Genomic DNA, 19977 nt, shown 5'->3' with positions numbered 1-19977 from the left:
TCAACCATTGTAGCATTCACTAACAGGACCAAAGAGAACCTAAGGTTCTCCAAAATTTTGAGTTGAAGAGAATCATCTCTCATAAGGGGGTCAATATCTGAAAGTAATACTAAATATAAGGCTGACCTGGAACCAATATCTAGATAGAATAAAAAAGAGGGGTATTTATTGAATTGCAATAAACTTTTCTGGTGTGCTTAAGTTTTAATATTTCGTTAGGTCTGATCAAAATATTTTTGTAGCTTTCATGGATTATTTTTATGAAAACTAGACTCCAGTTTTCATTGTACTGTCTTTTAAATTGGCACACTTGTTTAAGAGAACAAGCAATTTTAAAAGCTACTTTACTTCTGAAAGGTGTGCTACAAAAGATGTCAGCTATTGAAACTTGTTTCAAATAGAGTTCAGGTCATATTTGACTTAGTAGACCAGAAAAGTGTAAAGTACTTCAATGTGCCTTAAAAACTGGCTTCAGAATGAATTAAAATTACTCCAAATTGTTGAGACTGGTACAAAACATTAAGATTCTGGATTGAATAAAGTCTGGAAACAGGACACAAGGACTATGAATATAAATTATTATTTTCCTGTATCTTCCTTAGGTAAATCTAAACTATTAAGGAATTAGTTTAGTCAGAAAAATGTCAAGAATCTGATGTGTGGAAAGTGTTTTTGTGGAATGCCATGAAGCATAACACAGATGAGAAGTTTGGCAAGTTATACGTTCAACAATAGTTTCTTTGATGAAATTTGTGATCAAGCTCACATTTAAAAGGATTCAGTTATTGTTATACCTCATATATTTATTTGAAACGATTTTTGATTAGTAAGATGATAAATCTTACAATCTTTATAGCAAATATAGAGTTTATCATTCTTATTCTACTTCAACAAAGTTTGTATAAACCAATAATTGTGTTGCAAAAAGTATTCAGGAGTAATACATCTTCTATTGCCAGTAATCAATCAGTTACTACTGTTACTCAGTTACTATTGTTACTCAGTTACTATTGTTACTAACTGTTTTGAAAACTAGACTGGATACTATCTGTTCTATAAATGTTCTACATTTGTCTCTCAATAATAAAATAATGTCTAAGTACCATAGTTTCTTTAAGGTATCATATTCAGGCACCATTTCACCAATTTGTCTTTGAATTTCTTTGAATGAAAAAGTCTGAATGGCTAAAACCCTTCCATTCTTTCAAAAATTAGTTGATCAATTGATCCAAAAGTTGTCCTGCTAGGAAAAATTATTTATAACGGTTTATTCACATGCAGGTACTCAGTCAGTCTCATGCAAACATAGCAAGGTTCTATTAAATTAACTAAGACAAAAGCTCAAATAAATAAAATGTAACACCTCAAACACAAACTAGAACAATACTGAAATAGTAACAAATGTTTAAATACAGTCAGAATTTAGAGTTTCCATTTGCCATACATATTGACAAAATGTAATTATTTTGTACAGAAGACAGCCTAATATTACGTCATTTCATTTAATCAGATTCGAAGATAACTGATGCAAGTATTTGTAGTTTTTACAAGAATTGACCAAATGGTGTGTTATCAGAAAAAAATGACAAAAAAATTAAAGCAACACAATTAAATGGTTCAGGGATTGAAAATCATTATTACCATATTTCCATATAAAAATTATAAAAAGAGCATAGGTAGAAAAATTTGAAAACTGAAAGCACTCGACTACTAGCCTAGAAAAGCAAGAAAAAACCAAAAAAATGGGTTTGTTTTGAAATAAATAAAACAGCGTCAAATGTTGCAGAATTCAAAAATCCCTTTTAATTTAATAAAAAAATATTTCAAGGTTAATAGGAAGGAAAATTACTTATTCCAACCTCTCAACCTACAAGTGTTAGTTGTTAGTTGAAATAGAATCCACATTTTATAATAATAGTGTATTTACTTTGTTGGCCATAATTCCAATGGGATCCTGGAGTTAAAACACCACCACCACTACCAACTGGCATCTGCGTGGGTAGCAAACCATAGTTGAAAGCTGAGGTTAGAAACGAAAAATAAAAAATATTAATAATAGACCAAATTTTCCTATTTTCAGCACAGCAAAGTTTGTCAAATGGAAATACATCCTTATGAAATTGTATTTGAATCATTAGTCCAAAAGTGCTCTGGTACTTATTACATGTTCTTCATCGGGTGAAAGCATAGAATTCATAAAAAATTTAAAAGCAATTAAAATAGTTGTATCCTAAGCTTAGTAATGTAGTAATAAAGCTTCTAAAACAGTAAGTGTTGTGAGGTATTTTGTAGGTTTTACTAAACAAATAAAATAATAAATATAGCCCGTGCTGCATCAGTTTTTTGGAACACCTTTGATAAAGTAAAGCACAGGGTAGAAAAGAAATAATCCAACAAAAAAAAATCAACAGCTAAGCTGTGGTGAAGAAGAGACTAAAACCTTGGTGAAGTTAAATTGGATTAAATCTATCTTGTGGTCAATTCTGCTAATTCAATATTGAGTTCTGCTATCTTAACATTAAGCTAGTAGAATCCATGACATTTGAAGTACCTACCTGCAAGGTGAAGTAAAAAAACATTCTGGAATTTTGCACAAAATTTGCCAAAAATGTTGACCTACAAACAAATAGTTCTGCTAAACTGATAGGGATCTCCCAATCATTATATTCAGAAAAATATATTTTTTTGTGAAAAAGGTCTAGCTAAGAACAGCAGGTTTATACTTCTTCATTCATTAATTATATTATATTCCTTTATCATAAAAATCAACTAATGAAGATAGTATAATTATTACCTATATAAAACGATAGTTAAAGTAGAGATATTTTTGTAACAGGAAAAAATAAAATTTTTATCTATATAAAGCATTTTGAGTACTGTAGATGGTTTAATTAATTTTATTTTAAAATATGTGTTTATTCTCTGATAGGCAGAAATCTATTGTTATTAAATAATTGTAATTTTTATACATTTTTTATGCCAAAGTTTTGTGGACGTTTCAATTGATCTAGTTCAATTCATATTTTCATAATGTGGGGGGTGAAAATACCAAGTCCAAGAAAAAAATAACAGTGTAATTACTGATTTCTTACCGTTTTCTTCACCTGAATCAGTCATGAAAACAGTCTTTCTTCAAATGTCGACAATGGTTCTCTTTTAACTGAAGGCTAAAGGGATTTTGAACCTGATTAAAGGGCTCAGAAGTAGAGGAAGTGAAAATTGGGGGATATTATCAAGTAATAATGAAAAGATACAAAAACTCAACTAACTAAAAATTAATCTGGAAAGTAGACATAAGGATGAAAGCAAAATATAAGAACAGAAATAAGACAAATAAATGAGACACTTCACTCTACTCTGTGGATATTTATTCAACCATTAATATTATGATTCCTATTCAATGTAAAATCAATTTATTTTTCATTACATACCTAAATATACTTTTTATCATAATGAAATTGGTCAAGAATAATGAATTCAACAGTAATGAATTTCATTAGTTCCGACTTCCTTTGTCTAATATTGTACTACAATTCAAAATCTATGAAAGAAAATCAAATTCGCCATGAAACATTGTCAACTGCCTTCAAACGAACAGTAATGAAGTTCATTTATTAATTGTCGGATTTTGATTTAGACATTTTTTTATCTATCATCACTCTTTCTCACTTTCTATATCTTCAGGTAATGGAAATCGAAACCTTTTAACATAAAGAAAACACATCACATCATGATGATCCATGCATAAATATCATGCTAAGAAAGCACAAAAACACTATTTTGCGGAACTACAAATGAATACCATGCTTTCTTTACATCACATATCCATAACAGCATGTTAAAAAAAGGATTAGGCTTCTACAATTTCAGACATTAATAGTATTTATTGTGCATAGTTGAAACTATTCCGAAACCAGACTAAAGGTTTTTAAGCCTTCGTTATCAATCATTGAGAAAATTTACAAAAATATACATTTTTAAACTTTAAATTTTTCAAATGATGGTACATGTACAAGTTCTTGACAAAGAAATATAAGTTAAGAAAACTTAGGATATTTTCTATTAGTAACAATATACTAGGATATTTTCTTGAAGCGCTCAAAAATGATTTATATTTTAAGGTAGTATATATTGTTACTACAAAATTTTACAAGGAATTTTTTGCTGGTGGTGTTGGCATTGTTACAAAAATTATACTACAAATAAAATTAAGCTTTGAAAAAATTATGAGCTTTTTAGGGTAAAGCTGAGTTTTCAAAATTTGCCCTTGTAATTTTCATTTTTTGACACTTACTTTCGTGATATTGCCAATAAATAAAAAAACTCAAAGTGTTCTGAATTATTTAAAATGAAATAGAAAGGGGTATATTCTTAAGAGAGATTAATTTTTGGGAAAACAAGGTTTTGACTTTCTACCTCTCCATCTTTACACAAAAAATTTGGGAGACTTCTAAAAGGAAGACGAAAGCAAGTAATTTCAAAATAAACTCTCCACAAAGATTTATAAATAGGGCTTTCCCTTCCAGTCTGTACCTGAAATATGGAGAAGTGGAAATCTAAAACAATTTTCTAAAGAACAGATGTCATTTACTATGTGAAAACATTTGAAATGGGTGAATAAAAGTTTAATATGATTGTAAAAAAAGTGAGTTCTTATTATGGAAAGTGGATCCCTGAGATAAGTTATTTTTTTTAAACAAAAATAGAGCAGACCGCCAAGTTTTGATATCAGATTCTTGAACACGAGACAAAACTAGGTCATTTAAATTGAAAATTTTTCAAAAAATTCCGCGAGTCATTCAAAACAAACATTTATTAGAATTAGGGCATAATTGAACATATGACTTATACACTATACTTATAATATACAGCAAAACCCTTGGTAATCCGACCCCTGTTTAATCAAGTGCTCCTGGTAATCCGAAAGTCCTAGGTACATTCATTTCAACAAATCTTTGTTAATTTGTGTTTGAGCAGGTTGTAACTACAGTTTGCACCACTACAAATTTTGCAAAATATACCCAATGCTGTTGTGTATTGTGTTGTTCGAATTATCAAATTCCCATCATATGTTTCTTGATGAGTAGAATTAGGAACCTCTGGCACTTTTTCCTCATCAGAACAAAAATTCTGTTTCTCAAACCTAACCAGGTTAGCACCATCAGGAAACCAAGTAAGCATCATCAAGAGATGACTAAAACTGCTGATGATGCCAAGCGAGAGACAGCATTTGTGAGAAAAAGGTGTTTTCTTCAACAGATCTTATGTTTTGCAGAATCTTATCACTTTGATTTGAGTTTCGGACTACAAGGGCTCCGTGACAGTAACTCTATAATCTTATAAATTAGCTCATTCGACATCGCCTTGCAAAATATTTGTCGGGTTACCGCGTTCAATTGAACAAGTACATACACTATAAATTTAAAAATTCAGACACATAAAGAATTAGAGAAGCTAGGTAAGGTTAGATCAAAAGTGAGTGGGTCTATTAGACTCTCCACCGCAACCCGCAAGGGTTGCTGGGTAAACCCAGCTTCTTAACGAAGCCGATTAGTTTATATGGTGAATAGTGTTTCAGGTCAGATGATAGAAGTGTGGTTCTACCAAACTCTGAAAACCTGATTCAGTGCGCAGCGGGGCAGCCACAAAGTATATGCTCTGGTGTTTCATCATTTTTTAAACTGAGACACACACTGAATAAGCTAAAAATGTGAGGAGTTTTCTAATATTGTGTGAATATCTAATTATTATTGTTTATGTATGTTTTAGTTACCAAACAATATTGTCCTACATATTTGCACCCAATAGCACAGCGAAATTTGATTTTTCAAACTAAAAAACAAATCAAATCATAATTGAAACATAGTATAACACAAAAAAAGAAAATATTTTATAGTTGATTACAAGCCCATAGTTTTTAGCAGATATTATATGGAAAAAAGCTTTTCAGCTTTCTTTTTCTCCATTAGTATCATGTGAGTGAAACTTTGTGTCAAAACTCTTTCAATATTCTGAAAGAAACAATGCATGATCTACAGAACTGAATGAAGAGTTTTTATTTAAGTTTATTTGTTTGGGTTGAGTATATTGTATTTGGTTTTCTCTAATATCCTATTAAAAGAATCCTGTGATTTTTCATAAAGAAAAACAAACCCATAATTCAATGAAAAACAATTTACATTACATAAATTGATAAAAACTTGAATTCGTTGATTTTGTAACATTATTACCTATTAGTTTCATTCAATTATTTGGTTTGATTAGTTTTTCTGAAGAAAATAAACAGAGGTCAATTCATTTTCAATGCGATTTTTAACAAAGAAAAACATTCTTATTAAAATAAACCATCGTACAAAAATTGTGAAATAATTCAATAAAAATTTTGTAAATTTCACTTGAAACCAGCACTTTCTTCAAGAAAACATCCATAAAATAATTGTAGAATAACATCAAGTTGTCAAACTCAGTAACGCCTCTCCCGCTTTCATTGTACTACATGCTGTTATATATACAAATAAACATTATCGAGGATAAAGGATTCATTCGCCTCACTTACCGGAAGAATCCGACGGTCCCTGAAATTGGTCCAACTTCTGCCGTTTGGCAATCGGGGGGCCGTCTACGAGGTGATCGGCCATGGCAAAATCAGTGCACTTCGGTGTTTACCAAGCCAAAGCCGAGCACTGGCCCAATGCTACGGCTTTCCCAACCAACAACACGGTTAGTCTTTATTTATCGAAATTTCAATAAAAACATCATTTATGAGCGAAAATATGAAATAAACTGAACCAAATAGACGATGTAGCGTGTGTTCGATCCCCGATGCATCTTACAAGGCACATATTTATCGAACGAATGTCAACCATCGGCCATTATGAACTTCGACTAATCCGACTGGTCGACTATATTTCGCGACTGCCTCTCACCATCTTTCGTCCAAACCGCACTACGATCTTAAACTTATTCACCCTGCGATCTCACTTTTACACTCGTTTTAAGCAACCACTACTGTTATTAAGACACAATGCCATAATCTAACACCGATTTTGCTAATGAAGTACTTCTTCAATTTACACACGACGCTACAATCAACGAAATTCGTCCGAAATTCTGCACAATCTCAAACAGGCAAAATGGCCGCTGTTGATGAAACCTTTTCCTACGCTTGTCAGAATATCATGTCTATTAAAACCTGTTTCTCTTGTGATTGGCTGCCAACAGTCACGTGACGCAGTACTTTGATTTCATTGGCCTGTTCTCCGGAAGAAATAAAGTGACGCAGCGTCCGTCATTAGTCGTGACGTCAAGTAAAAAAACGGAGATTGCCGAATTTCGAGACAGTTCGAAGTAGATTTCAAAGGGAGAAAACCAACAATCGTCCTTTCATAATTTCATTCTACAAGTTTTCATTATTTGGGAAAGGATTGTTATAAAATATCAGTGAACCAATCATAGAACTTCAAAATTAGAAGGTACAATAACCTATTGAGAGTAAATATGTGGTTACCCACTGTTTTTCATTTAGAAAATTTTGAGTTATAATGTTGGCTAAACTTTCTGTAGAATATACCATATAAGACAAAGAGTACAAATTTTTGCATAAATATTACAAATGTAGCTGCATTTTTAAAACTAGTGTAGCAGAATTCTTTTTTCTATTCAAAATATAGACCAACAAGTAGCTTTTCTGACAACTAACGTAAGTCATATTCCGTGTTAAAACCAACCTCACGCTAGTTTTGAATCATCATGAATACGTTTCAAATCGCCAAAGCGCCAGAATGAATGTATTTGAATCACAGACGAATACGTTTTGAATACATGAGCGCCAGAGAATGCCTGTATGGATGATAATAATGAAAACGAATTCAAACCAGGCTTGCCAATGAAAATTGAAAAATGTACTACAAAGCTTGGGACAGAATATAGGTATTTTATTCGCAGTATGATAAAAATACTCACAATACTTTTCAAATATATGGAATCCATGAAAAAAAAATTTATCCATCAATCTTTAATTTTGTTTTGAAGTTTATACAAAGGTGATAAATTGCCTACTGCCATTGAACTTAGAAAATCAGAAATAGAGACTTGTGTGCAATTTCATTTCTGTCGTAAGTAGGATCTACTGATAGTAATTGATGAGTATAACAGAGACGAGAATGCCCACATCGAACCACATTCCACTTTAATTTACTACATTTAAAGTAAACCTAAGCATATCACTCATCTGATCTAACAGCCAACTCATATATCATCAAATGTTACATGTATCACTCATATGAATATCTTATAAGTCCATCGATTGATCAAATAGATACATCTATAGGTTCACTCGAAAGATTAGCGCTTTTCTATTGGTTGAATCCATCCATTGATAATTTTCTGTTGAATTCAAGAACCCGTTCTGATATGTAAGAGTAACTGAAAGTAAAACGTCTAATGCCAGCACAGAACACACTATTTATTGTCGTTTCGCTCTGTCAAACTGGTCAGAAAAGCAGCATTCTACCTACTTCAAAGTCCTCACAAAAACTTCTAAATCCTGGCAAAATCGTCATAAAATACCATTTTCGTAATTATTTTGATTTAACGGTGTTCAGATGACAATTGAAAAGTTAATGTTAACAGCCTCCACCCGATTAAGATTTTTAACGGACGGCGGCCGTTTGTGGTACGTGGTTTGTTCTTTCCTTGGAATCAAAATGTAATCTTTCAGGGGGATTCGGTTGTTATAATCCTCGACTGCGCCTTGGATTACAATATTCAACCTCATCCGTTATTTGTAACGTTAATAACTATATCGCGCACTTCAACCACCTTATTTGATATGACACATTCACGTAAAAATGTTTGTATTTGTTTCAGGCGTTTCATGATTAGTAATACTTATATTTGAAATATTGTAAAAAGACATGGAAATATTGAGATTGCAATTAAAAAAACTAAAATTTCACCGTGTTCAATGAAGTGATTCAGTATTTTGGTCATGTAGCATATATCTAGTGCAGGTGACGTTGATAACTTTATTAATAAACTACCTAGGAACTGAGTAACACAAGGGAAAAAATTGTACATCATTCATGTACGGGTATATTTTCAGAAGAGTTTCATTGTGGATATGTATATTTTTTTTGTAAATGCTACGTTTCGGTTCATTATCGAATAATAATGGTTTGATAATAAACTAAAACGTCGAGTTATAATAAAGCAGTTTTGATTGATCTCTTCCCTCTCCAAAATCTGAAATTGAGTCACCAAAATAACTCAACATTCAATATTCAGTCTGCTTGGGGGTGTTGATGATATCGTTTTTCCAAAACTACATGCGTGATGAATTATTCTATATTCTTTCTTTCATTGGTTCTATCGCAGATGTTATTCTTGTAGAGTTTATCAATTAACTCATATGAAGACGAGCTCTGTTGTATTTATACTTCAGATGATAATTCATCTTCAACAGTATTATCTTATTTAAGAAACTTTTTTGTGAGTTTTTCCCTCAAACAGTTTTACAAAAACGCATCACGTGTTTATTCGCTATACAATAGCCTCTTCCGGCGTGTCTTCACACTATTTAACGAACTCTCGATTCTATATTAAATGACAAATTGAAATTTGTGTTACTATTCGTCTTTACAAATATCTAACATTGGTTTTTATGTATGATTGGTGAAGTTTTTTTTCTGAAACAGAAATGCAATTAATAATTTTATTTTTCAAATGTAAACATTTTACAACTATTTGAGACTTACAAGTGTTGAGGAAGGCATTATTATGTCAACTCTTTTTTGAAAATAGTAGGTTTGTTCTGGTTCTAACATCCGAGACTGTATCGAAACTGCGCAAGACATGGTGCGGACACTTGTTTAAACCAGAACGCTTTTGAGGAGACTACTGTGCCACCTATCGTATATATGAAGAGATGAAGACAAGAAAATACTATTAATAATCTCCATTTTGTTATGTAGCGTATCCCTAAGTCAGTTCAAATGTTATCTACCCTCAATCATCAATTATTCAAATCAAATAAATAAAAAAACATCCTAGCAAACAGCCCTAACAAATTTCCACACGAATGCGTATGAGCAACGGTAACTGTTCTTAACAGTTCAGCCTCGAGAGCAAGAAAGATTCGGGACGGTTCAAAACAGTTTAGGATCATTTCGCAGTCGAAACCAGAACAGAGGATTCATTAGTCCGAAATTATCCTCAATAAACCAAAACGCTCTATATCAACTGCGCATGATCCTGACGTCCTAGAACCTGAATTTCGTAGAACCAGAACAAACCTAGTGTGTGATGACAAACAAAAGACCGAACACAGAGCTCGTATTGAACGAGCACATCTTAGACGTATTCTCTCTATCTCTCTCTCTCTTTGTTTTATTGGTCGTTGTTTGTCTTTTGTTACTATGAGGTCGTTGTTTACGGGTAAGTTCTCCATTTTGTATGGTTATATGACATAAAACGTTTTATTTTTTTAATTATTTTGTATTCAGAAGATTTGAAGAATATCTTGTCCAGGGTTATGTAGAATTCAACCGGTCAACTTTAGATGTATTTCTACTGGTCAATTAGTCAAATGTACTTTTGACACTTGACAGCTAGTTGAGGATTTTTGTAAATGACACTAATTTAATGATTATAATTATGAGAATAAAGGATGGCGAACAATTCACCGAAAGAAACATTCCCCAGTTCTTAATCGTGAGATATCAAGTCGAACAAACAATAACCACAAGAGATCCACCTCGCCAACAACCAGATATCCCAGAATAGTGTTGATGGGGCATTCTAAAAAAATATGGTTTATTGTTTCGGGTTGTCCGCCATCACAGTTTGGAATATTGCTAGCCCATTTTGAAATAAATAAATAAATAAAAAAACAAAATAAAACAAAAATGATGTTTACAACTATAATATCCTGTTCTCATTCTCATAATACTTGTTATGTGTCGTCTATCCATATTTGGTATTTTTATATACCACGGTTTGATTGGGTAGTAAGGGTGGACCCTAAAATACACTTTGCCTTCGTTTTAAATTTCCTGTTTCCATTATGTGTAACATGGTATATTTATTATTTGTTTCAGACGGTATATAAAGTTTATTTTATCTATTTTTATAACCAGTAGAATATTAAGACGAGTGCTAATATTTGCTAAAGTATCATGTCATTACCTACCCTATATTTGTGGGTGATTGGGTATCCATGCCATTTTGAAAATTTTGTTGTTATTTATAATTGTTCTTAATTTATATTTTATCTTTAATGTAATATAATCAGTGTTTGTTGATATATCCGCATTTTCAATTATTTCTATAGTGCTTTTATTGCAATTATTCTCGTGTCGCATATATATGTGTGTATCCAATCAATCGTTACCAAATAATTTGTATGTGTATTCCAATTCCCACCCTATTATTCTGTTTGATAGTATCTGTATAAATGAAATTATATTCGTCTTTGTACTCTTCGGCAAATAATAAAAGTTTATTTTTTGAGTTTTGTATCTTAGGTACCTAATATATCAATTTCTTGTACCTATGTATGTTTCATAGTCACAAGCTGAAATTTGGTATTATTTCATTTGTTTATACATCATTTTCAATCATTTTTTTGATTTTCATTCTGAAATCTGTTTTTCCGTTAATCAGCTGCCGCACCATACGAACGACAACTCTCAGAAGTTGAGAAACTTGTGCGAGCTGAGGACTAACGTATGATTCCTAACACGTTAAAAGGTCATTACATTACGTCATTACATTCAATGCGTCTTATTACATATTTGTGTGCCAAATCATTTTCTTCCATTACACCTGCTTTCGCAAGTATATCGTTCCCAGGTGTGAATTTCATACATTCTAATAGTATAATTCAAGACTCTATATATAGGTTTGTTTGGGTTTTTTTGTACATAGGTTAAACAATATAACTTCATATTCTCCTCCTCATTATGTAATGCTATTTCATTATCTGTTTGATCGTCTTCTTTCATTTCATTATTCATTTATGAATTTATTGATGGATTTTCTGAGTTTTTCCTATCAAATAGGTATACGAGAGTTAACTTGATAGTGTAGACGCTTTTTACCTCCGCATCTGTACTATCCCTGCTATCGTCAGCGTTGTCAATATGCTATTTTTGTGGATGGGTAAGCCCTCCCCTTTCTTCCTTAACATGTTAACAGTTTTTTACTTGCTCAGGAAGTTATAAATATAAAAAATTACTTTAAAAAATCAAACCCGCTTTTTATGCTTGAAATTTCAAGTTGATCAATCAACCCAATATTTACTATCAAAATGTTTATATTCAAAGAGGAAAAGGTTAGAAAGAAAAAATCCAAAAAGGTAGCACACCTGTTCCTCAGTCCGATGTATGCAGGATAGCACAAACCACTAGAGTAAGTGGTTTGTGGAAGATAGTCCGGTGTTCGCACGTCGAGAGCTGCAACACGAATCAAGGTACGAGGTGTGTTCGTTTAACACAAATCTGAGCTGACCCAACTAATAGCGTTTTCCATTTAAAACCAGTGCACATTCACAGTATGTCTGCTGTTCTCTACTTCTCAATACATTATCGAAGTGTACAAATACACCGAAATTGCACTAGTTTTGTCAATGGAAAACTTTAAAAATCCAGTGTCTGGAATTTACTCGGACCCGGACTATTAGACACGGACATAACTGTTCAAAATTTTTGATGGTAATTAGTTGTAATTTGCCATTGCTATTCAGAGGAAAGATAAGATTAGTTACTAATACAACAGCTGTGACAACGGTCATGATTACTGTGAAGTGAACCGTAGTTAGTGCAAGCGAGCTGAGAATTTACTAACGAATAAATTATTATTTTTCTATAAATTTCTGATCAACAAGTGGTTGCCCATCCGTATTTGAAAATGAACGATTATAAAGACGATACTTTGATTAGAATTCAGAATGAAATTAAAGAAAATCTGAAAAGGGAGAAAGAGTTGAAGAACGGTTATGCAAAGATAAATGGACATGATCATAATAGTTCTTTGGTAATTGAATCTAAGGGAAATTCGAATTCAAGCACCCTGCGGCGTTTCATTCCAAACACCAATACAAAGGGCGTTATGCAAAAGTTTTTCAAAAGTCGAGGAAAAGTCAATTCCTTGAAACAAACGGATTCAAAGGGACATTTCATAAATGATGCAGCTTTTTGTCCTGCAAAACTGATTGTGGAAAAGGGTAAACCTCTGAGAAATGGATATATTCCCACTAAAGAAAAAATTGTGAAAGAATTACTTGATTTCCAGTCTCGTGAAACTGAATTGAGAAATGAAAGAATTAAATCTCAATCCGATTTGATGACAGCTCTGGAATTGGAAAGTTCTGATTTTAAGTGGGGTAATGGAGTTGGAGACATTCTGAAGGCTGGAAAATCTCTTTCTAGTCTTCACCTACTCGATGAAGAGGAAATGCAGGAAAATAATTTTTCTGCACCATCTAGTTTGAAGCCGTCACGTTCACTTGCAGCTTTGTGTGATCTCTCTGATGAGGAGGTAGAAATTCCAGGTAAAAAAGAGTTGAGGTTGATTAGAGTAAAAGAGTAATAAATTCTATAGAATTTCAAGTAATATTTGTGAGGCTATTTACGGCTTGTTCAGAAAATTTCAGTTTATCAAATTTTTTTAAATAGGACTTCGTCTCGAGAACTTCGGATTGATTGTAAGAATATATTCAAAGAAATTTTATATTGGGCCACCTTCAGCTTTGAAATGTTCATATAATATCATGAAATTGAATTCTATCCTGAATCCTGAGAGTTATGATTGTTTGATGATATTCAAATAAATTGTAATTTTTCTGTCAGACCCCTGATGATTGTATGAAAGGAAACAATGTGTTTCTTCATGTTGACTGTTAACACTTCATTATTTGAATAAATATAGCACTAAATATGTAAAATATGTTGATACCCTAACTCTTTAATTCCTGTGAGGTTTTTTCATATTTTACCTTCTTTTGAAGTTCATAACAAAATTTACCTTTTTTTGTCTCAACCCCATTTCAATCTGTTGAATTATTACTATAACCTATGACCTCTTGTGGTTGTCAATCAGTAAAAATAATGTACTTCAAGACCAAGTATCTACTTATGCATATGTGGTAAACTTTCAAATTAAGAGACAAAATCCGTTCACAGGATAGAGTCACTATCAGTTTATTTTTTTTGTAACGTTGATTCATATTTATTTATAGTTTTTCATAATCTAGTTTTTTTTAATCATTGACTCCTGCGAGAGGTTATACCTAGATTAAATTGAAATTTTCCTTTATACTGTATTTTCAATGCCAATTTCCATCAAGACTGCAGACCACAGCTAATAAACCCGAAACATTGGACAATCTATAGATTATTTGTCAATTTCTTGAACTCCTGGATTGGAATATCAAACCATTTTAGGTATTTCTTGCTTTATTACCCAAAAAATAGAGTGACAAAGAATTTTTTGAGAATCAGCTCTGGTATAGTCTATATGAAGTTGTCGAATGGCATAAAAAGTAAATAGTTACATCGCATAGGCGGCGTGATATAATTTACGAGGTGTAATCGATATTTTTATATGGGAGGTTTTATATGGTATTAAATAGTATAAATTTTTCAGACCCGGTACATTAGTCTTTTATTTAGCTGTTTGGATTGACTTCATATAGACTATACATGAAGGAATATCTTGCTTCCATTCAAGCGATTGTCGGGGCTTTAATTAAAAATATATAGCTTATTTCATCAAAAGTCTGAAATTTTCAGGAATATCATAAAGATTTTCATATTACGAGCATATGTCTATAAAAAAAATCAGTTACATATTCAAAATTTCAAAGTTGAGGAATGGCAACCTGTATAAAAATTCATATTCTAATAGTTTATTGAAAGTTGATGCGAAAAAATATAAACAGATTTTCAATATTTCTGAGAATAAAGAAAATATAGGCAAAAGTAAAATTTGGAATTATTTGTTTTTTTCAGTTCAAAAGCACTCAGTACTTTGTCAGAATTTTACGTCTCTATCTCTCAGCATTTACAAGATCCTCATGTATAGACACGAATTTGAATAGCCCTATATATAAACAAAAAATAATTAAAATGTTGAGAAAACTTTGACCGGTTTCTTAGTAGTATCACATAGGTCGTGATTTTAGGATCACCAACCCACAATTCTGGTTACTTTTGGAAAATATCTTGAATAAATTATCTTATGTTATAGTGATCGGTGACTTTGACAACTCACGAATCATAGTAAAGTTATAATATGAATATACTGAATAACTATCAATAGTAATTCCAATTTTTTGCAGGTACACATTCACTTATAATGCAGTTTGAGAAAATGAGAACTAAAGAAAACTAAGCGAAACACCACCTAAAACAATGCAATAGACAATATAAATGTGATATATCTGTCCAAGTTCATAGAAAATTTTAATTCTTTCTATTTTGCCGTACTATTTTGAACACTTATTTATAAACAAGTATTTATTTATTTATTTATTTCATTATTTTGTGAAAGGTTTTTGTTGTGAATATTGATTTTTCCAAGTACTTATTGTTTCAATACAAATACAACTACTGTGTTTGAGTAAAGGAAGTTTGTTAAGGCAATGTAAAAACATCAGACATTTAATCTTCACTTAGTCTTCTAGAAACGTAAAGTTGACTTTCAATAAGACTGACACTTTTACATCAAGAAAATGTATATCCACAGTCCCAAATCTTGAGTAAAAATTTACAATTACACACGGTTGTGTGAATTACAGTTTACCTTGTATGACTAAGCTTTGAGATTAATGTTTGGTCCAATATTTTAAATTTTTTTCAATCTTGTCTGTTGTCTGATAGTAGTCTCGAGAAATTAATGATAGAAATGATGCAGTGCTGACGTAAATAGTTCCCCCTCTTAACTTTTGAACGCAACAAAATATCAAGGTCTGACAAAATTTTCGTTTTTTTTATTTTCGAAAATTGTATCAGCTGTTCCTGAGTAATTAGCAGTGTTATATAAGTTTTAAGGATTTACAAACAAAATATAAATTTAATTTCAAGAAAAAATGTATTTCAAACTCACTTCAGTTCATTCCAGTAAATGTTTAAATTGATCACTATTCACTTCCTGCTAATAATGAAGTTTTTTAACAAATTTATTATGGAATGTTTCTGAGGTAATTTTGTCAGGAGCACCTCTTATTCTTACCATGAGTTCTGGAGTATATCCCTCCGAAGAGCTCACTAGTTCACCTGATATAACGCCTCCAGATGTTTTTGAGGGAGTATGTGACACTGAAGTGTACGATACACAACTACAGTTCATTTCAGAACTCGTTGATAGATAAAGAGATACTGTACTGAAGTACTTCAGTACAGTACTTACTTACTGTACTGAAGTACTTCAGTACTTACTTACTGTACTGAAGTACTTCAGTACAGTAAGTAAGTAAGTACTGAAAAACATACTTTCAAAGTGAATCTTGTTATTTTGTTGCCTCCAAAAGTGAAGGGGCGAAGACTTTTCACCTCAGCACTTTATTCAAAAATTATAAAATATATTATTATGTTTGTGCCTTACATTGCCATCGGTGGTCAATTTTTATCATAATAAATTAAATCAAGCAAATAATTGAGTTTATTTTGTGATCACACATTGTTTTCCCAGAAATAATAAAATCAAGATAACCTGTGTAGAACCCAAAAATAGAATAGTTTTCCCAGAAAATATTTCAATAAATATAGAATTGACAAAACATTATCTCTAAATTTAGAAACCCGCGAATAACAAACTCTTTTTTTTTATAAAGAATCTATTGAATTGAATCATGATAAACAAGTAGAAAGCTAAACATTTTTTCTCAAAAACTTATCTCTTCTGAAAAATATTCCCTTTTCAATTTAAAAAACTTTGGTTGGGATTAAATTAACTAACAGTATGAATGTTTTTATGAACTATCATCGTGACAAGAGCAAATTTGTCTCTTCGAGTGACAAAATCGTAATTTTGTGAAAATACTGCTGATGAAGAGATGAAGACAAATATTTTGTGGTTTTGTACCGTCCACATGTCCACATGAATGATATTCTGTTTCAATTTCATCATGGATATTTGGAGTACAAACTAAATGGGAAAAAGTGACTTTCATTAAATTCAATGTTCATATCTTTTTTTTCGTCCAGTTTGTATTTGAAAGAAACTTCTGTGCATGATTTATGCATCTTTGTAAAGAGTCTTTATTGAAATTAATTGCTTTTGTCGAAAGTATATCATTTTTTTTGTATAATGATGGAGTAACAAAGCCAAAAAGCTTTTTTTCTCTTGAATTCTTTTCATATACTTATTTCTTAGTTTGTCTTTTTTTATTCATGAAACTGGATTTATATTAAACAGGTAAGCTAACTGGTATTCATTCTCAACGAATTTTTATTGAACTAGAAATGGCAATAAGAAAAATTCTTAGGGTATTTCAAAGAACATGAACTCGTTCTGAAATGCCTTATTATGATTATCACTGAACAAAATACATAAGTGATTACCAGTGGCGTAGCTACCTTAGGTGGCACCTGGTGCGGAAGTTGGTGGTGTCACCCCGTCAAAAGTTAAAAACAATAAATTTTATATGATATTGATAAACGTCATGGATCATTTAATATTTTTTTTATATATTTAAAATATTGACAAAATTACAAAACACAATAAAATCAAAGGCATAGAAAAAATATTTTTATCTTACAATTAAAATATTTCCTTTCTAGCTTTGAAAACTGCAAACTCAGAAATAACTTCATCAACATTCATATTTTGTATTGCCTCGTGTTCAATGGCCAATAGGTATAGCAAGATTGCTAAGCCGCGATTGACGTTTAACAATTTACGCCAACCACTTCACGAAACAAATGAGAAACGATACCACTGAGACGTCACGGATCGCGACTATGGGTGAGAAATCCCACATGACAACATCGTCCGCTTTTGAGGGAAACTCCAAATTATACATAGTGCTGAGCTAGTATGGAGAAATCCCCTTTGAAGACAGCTGTGCTAGTGATTTTTCAATGTTTCTATATTATTGTCAAAGTTGAGTCACCGGGCTGGTGTCATCCCAAAAAAGGTGACACCCGGTGCGGCCCGCCTACGCCACTGGTGATTACTATTGTCCTATACATGTGCAAAGCGGCTTCCAGGGATTTATAGCTCACGATATTTCAACGGTAGCCGCTCTATTTATCACCCGAAGACGATTGTGGATACTTAACAATCGAAACGTCGTGAAGTAACTGGGTTTGGAATCTTTTGATTTTCATTTCTTGTTAATATTTTTTTAATTTTCATCTCGTGTTTTTTATTTTTTGGTTGTTGCTTGTATTTTATTTCATTGTGATTTCAGTTTTTTTTTGCTTAATATATTTGTTATTTTTCAGCTAACCCTTTTTAATTTTTTACAGATTCTTTCAGGGATTTCAAATCAATTTATATCATATTACACAATGGAAATCCGAACTTATGAAATGATAATTTTTTATACCTAAAACTCAGTCAAAGTATTTTCCATCAAAGCAACTTGGACTAGAACTTCAACATTATTGCCTTCTTTATTGACTATTCCTAAATGATCTTGTTGTCTATTACTAACGTCACCAGTTTCCATGAATTTATGTATGAATATAATACATTTCTGCAAATAAAATTTTAAATAAAGAAACTAAACTACAATCACTATTTCAAAATAATTTTGACATCAACAACTTCCATACCTATATTAACTAGGTGTTGAAATTCAGGACCATATTGTGAACTTAGATAAGATATTTTCCACCGTGTGTTCTTATTTGTTATATTCATTAGTATGATTCAGATTCAACATTACGAATGGTGAAATTATGTTTACAGGTTGACCTATTTTGTAACTGAATAAAAACCCAACAGGGTATTTTTTTTTACGTTACTTATTGTTGTAATTGTTCAAGACCTTTCAAATAAGGTGTTTCTTCTATTAGAAATTTTTCACATGAGGGTTGTTATGGAGAGGTGTGCTCCACGATTTTTTATAGTCTCTGTATCAACTGACTCATTCGCGGTAGCTCAATTAAATTCAAATACACTGCCTGTTCATATGATATGTTTATCACGTCGAATGTGAATTGCCCATTAAAAGCCATGGAGTCCATACCGATGAGTATCCAATGCAGAATGCAGTCGTTACCAAACCTATTTTGAGAGCCTGAAAATAAATTAGGAATACATGAATGTTCAATAGAGAGTTTGCTTTATTTGTTTCCAAAAACATGTTTCGTCCTGCAGACCGCAATTATCCATTTTGTATTTTCTCAAAGCTCTCAATATGCTTTCAGTAATCAGAAGACCATATGAAGGTACATTTGTGCCTATAACAGAACAGACAAGGGTTTTGAGGCTATAAGTAGTTGATAGATTTTTAATGATTTGTATTGATTTCAATATAACAAATGTGCAATGTTAATGTGAAGGTTGACTAAATTGTCCTAAATGTGAACCATTCGTTACTTCACACTTACACAAGAATACAGTGAAGAAAACCAATCATTTTCGAATCACCTTCTTAAGCCATAACGAGTAAATTATCACTATCATCATAATAATTTTATCTTTAGTTAAGATGTTCAGAAATACACTAATTTGATTGGATTAGTATTTCTGCATTAAATTGTCATCATATTGTTTTGGAAATGCAAGATGGATAGGTTGAAAAACCATTTTATTGAGACAGTTCAAAATTTGAATGTCTAAAATAAATATACTTTGTGAAGTTGTAATCATAGATGTTACGTGGTTTTTATAAATATATGCAAACAAGACCAAGTACAAGATGCGGGTGTCTACGCATCTTCACCCAGTTTAACAAAAGAAACAAAATATTTTTGGATCTATCTCTAGAACGTCAATATTACCAAGTTTGAAAATAAATGAAATTTT

General features: G+C 31.6%; 2 protein-coding genes across 8 annotated transcripts in view; one reads left to right on the top strand and one right to left on the bottom strand.

The window, feature by feature from the left end:
* The window catches only part of nej (CREB binding protein nejire), a 33130-nt gene extending 25962 nt beyond the window's left edge, over positions 1-7168 (bottom strand). For 4 of the 7 annotated variants that reach the window (XM_074182334.1, XM_074182336.1, XM_074182335.1 and 1 more), the window contains exons 1-2: positions 6557-7167; positions 1928-2020 (exon numbers count right to left, since the gene is read on the bottom strand). In XM_074182334.1, coding sequence (XP_074038435.1) covers positions 1928-2020; positions 6557-6638 — 175 coding nt within the window. In that variant the 5' untranslated portion in view covers positions 6639-7167. Of the gene's footprint in view, positions 1-1927; positions 2021-6556 lie in introns of all 7 variants that reach the window. The other 3 variants (XR_012467253.1, XM_074182339.1, XM_074182338.1) reach the window with 2 other exon arrangements.
* Positions 7169-12664: 5496 nt separating this feature from the next.
* Positions 12665-16653, top strand: mdu (mitotic spindle positioning protein meduse). The gene is made up of 2 exons (XM_023173689.2): positions 12665-13549; positions 15338-16653. The coding sequence occupies exons 1-2, from the start codon at positions 12907-12909 to the stop codon at positions 15388-15390; spliced, it is 696 nt and encodes a 231-aa protein (XP_023029457.2). The 5' UTR covers positions 12665-12906; the 3' UTR covers positions 15391-16653.
* Positions 16654-19977: the final 3324 nt, after the last annotated feature.

The sequence above is a fragment of the Leptinotarsa decemlineata genome, unplaced genomic scaffold, assembly GCF_025532065.1.
Source record: "Leptinotarsa decemlineata unplaced genomic scaffold, Ldec_3_MD MMD2_tig00026328_RagTag_RagTag, whole genome shotgun sequence".
Taxonomy (NCBI): domain Eukaryota; kingdom Metazoa; phylum Arthropoda; class Insecta; order Coleoptera; family Chrysomelidae; genus Leptinotarsa; species Leptinotarsa decemlineata.
Note: the sequence above shows the minus strand (reverse complement) of the source record. Positions and strands in the feature narration are given on the sequence as shown.

What these genes read in the sequence shown, in the direction of transcription:
- mdu (XM_023173689.2), top strand. Translation starts at nt 12,907, where the DNA reads ATGAACGATTATAAAGACGATACTTTGATTAGAATTCAGAATGAAATT. An exon ending in TGAGGAGGTAGAAATTCCAG is followed by an intron (nt 13,550 to 15,337) that starts GTAAAAAAGAGT and finishes AATTTTTTGCAG; the next exon opens with GTACACATTCACTTATAATG.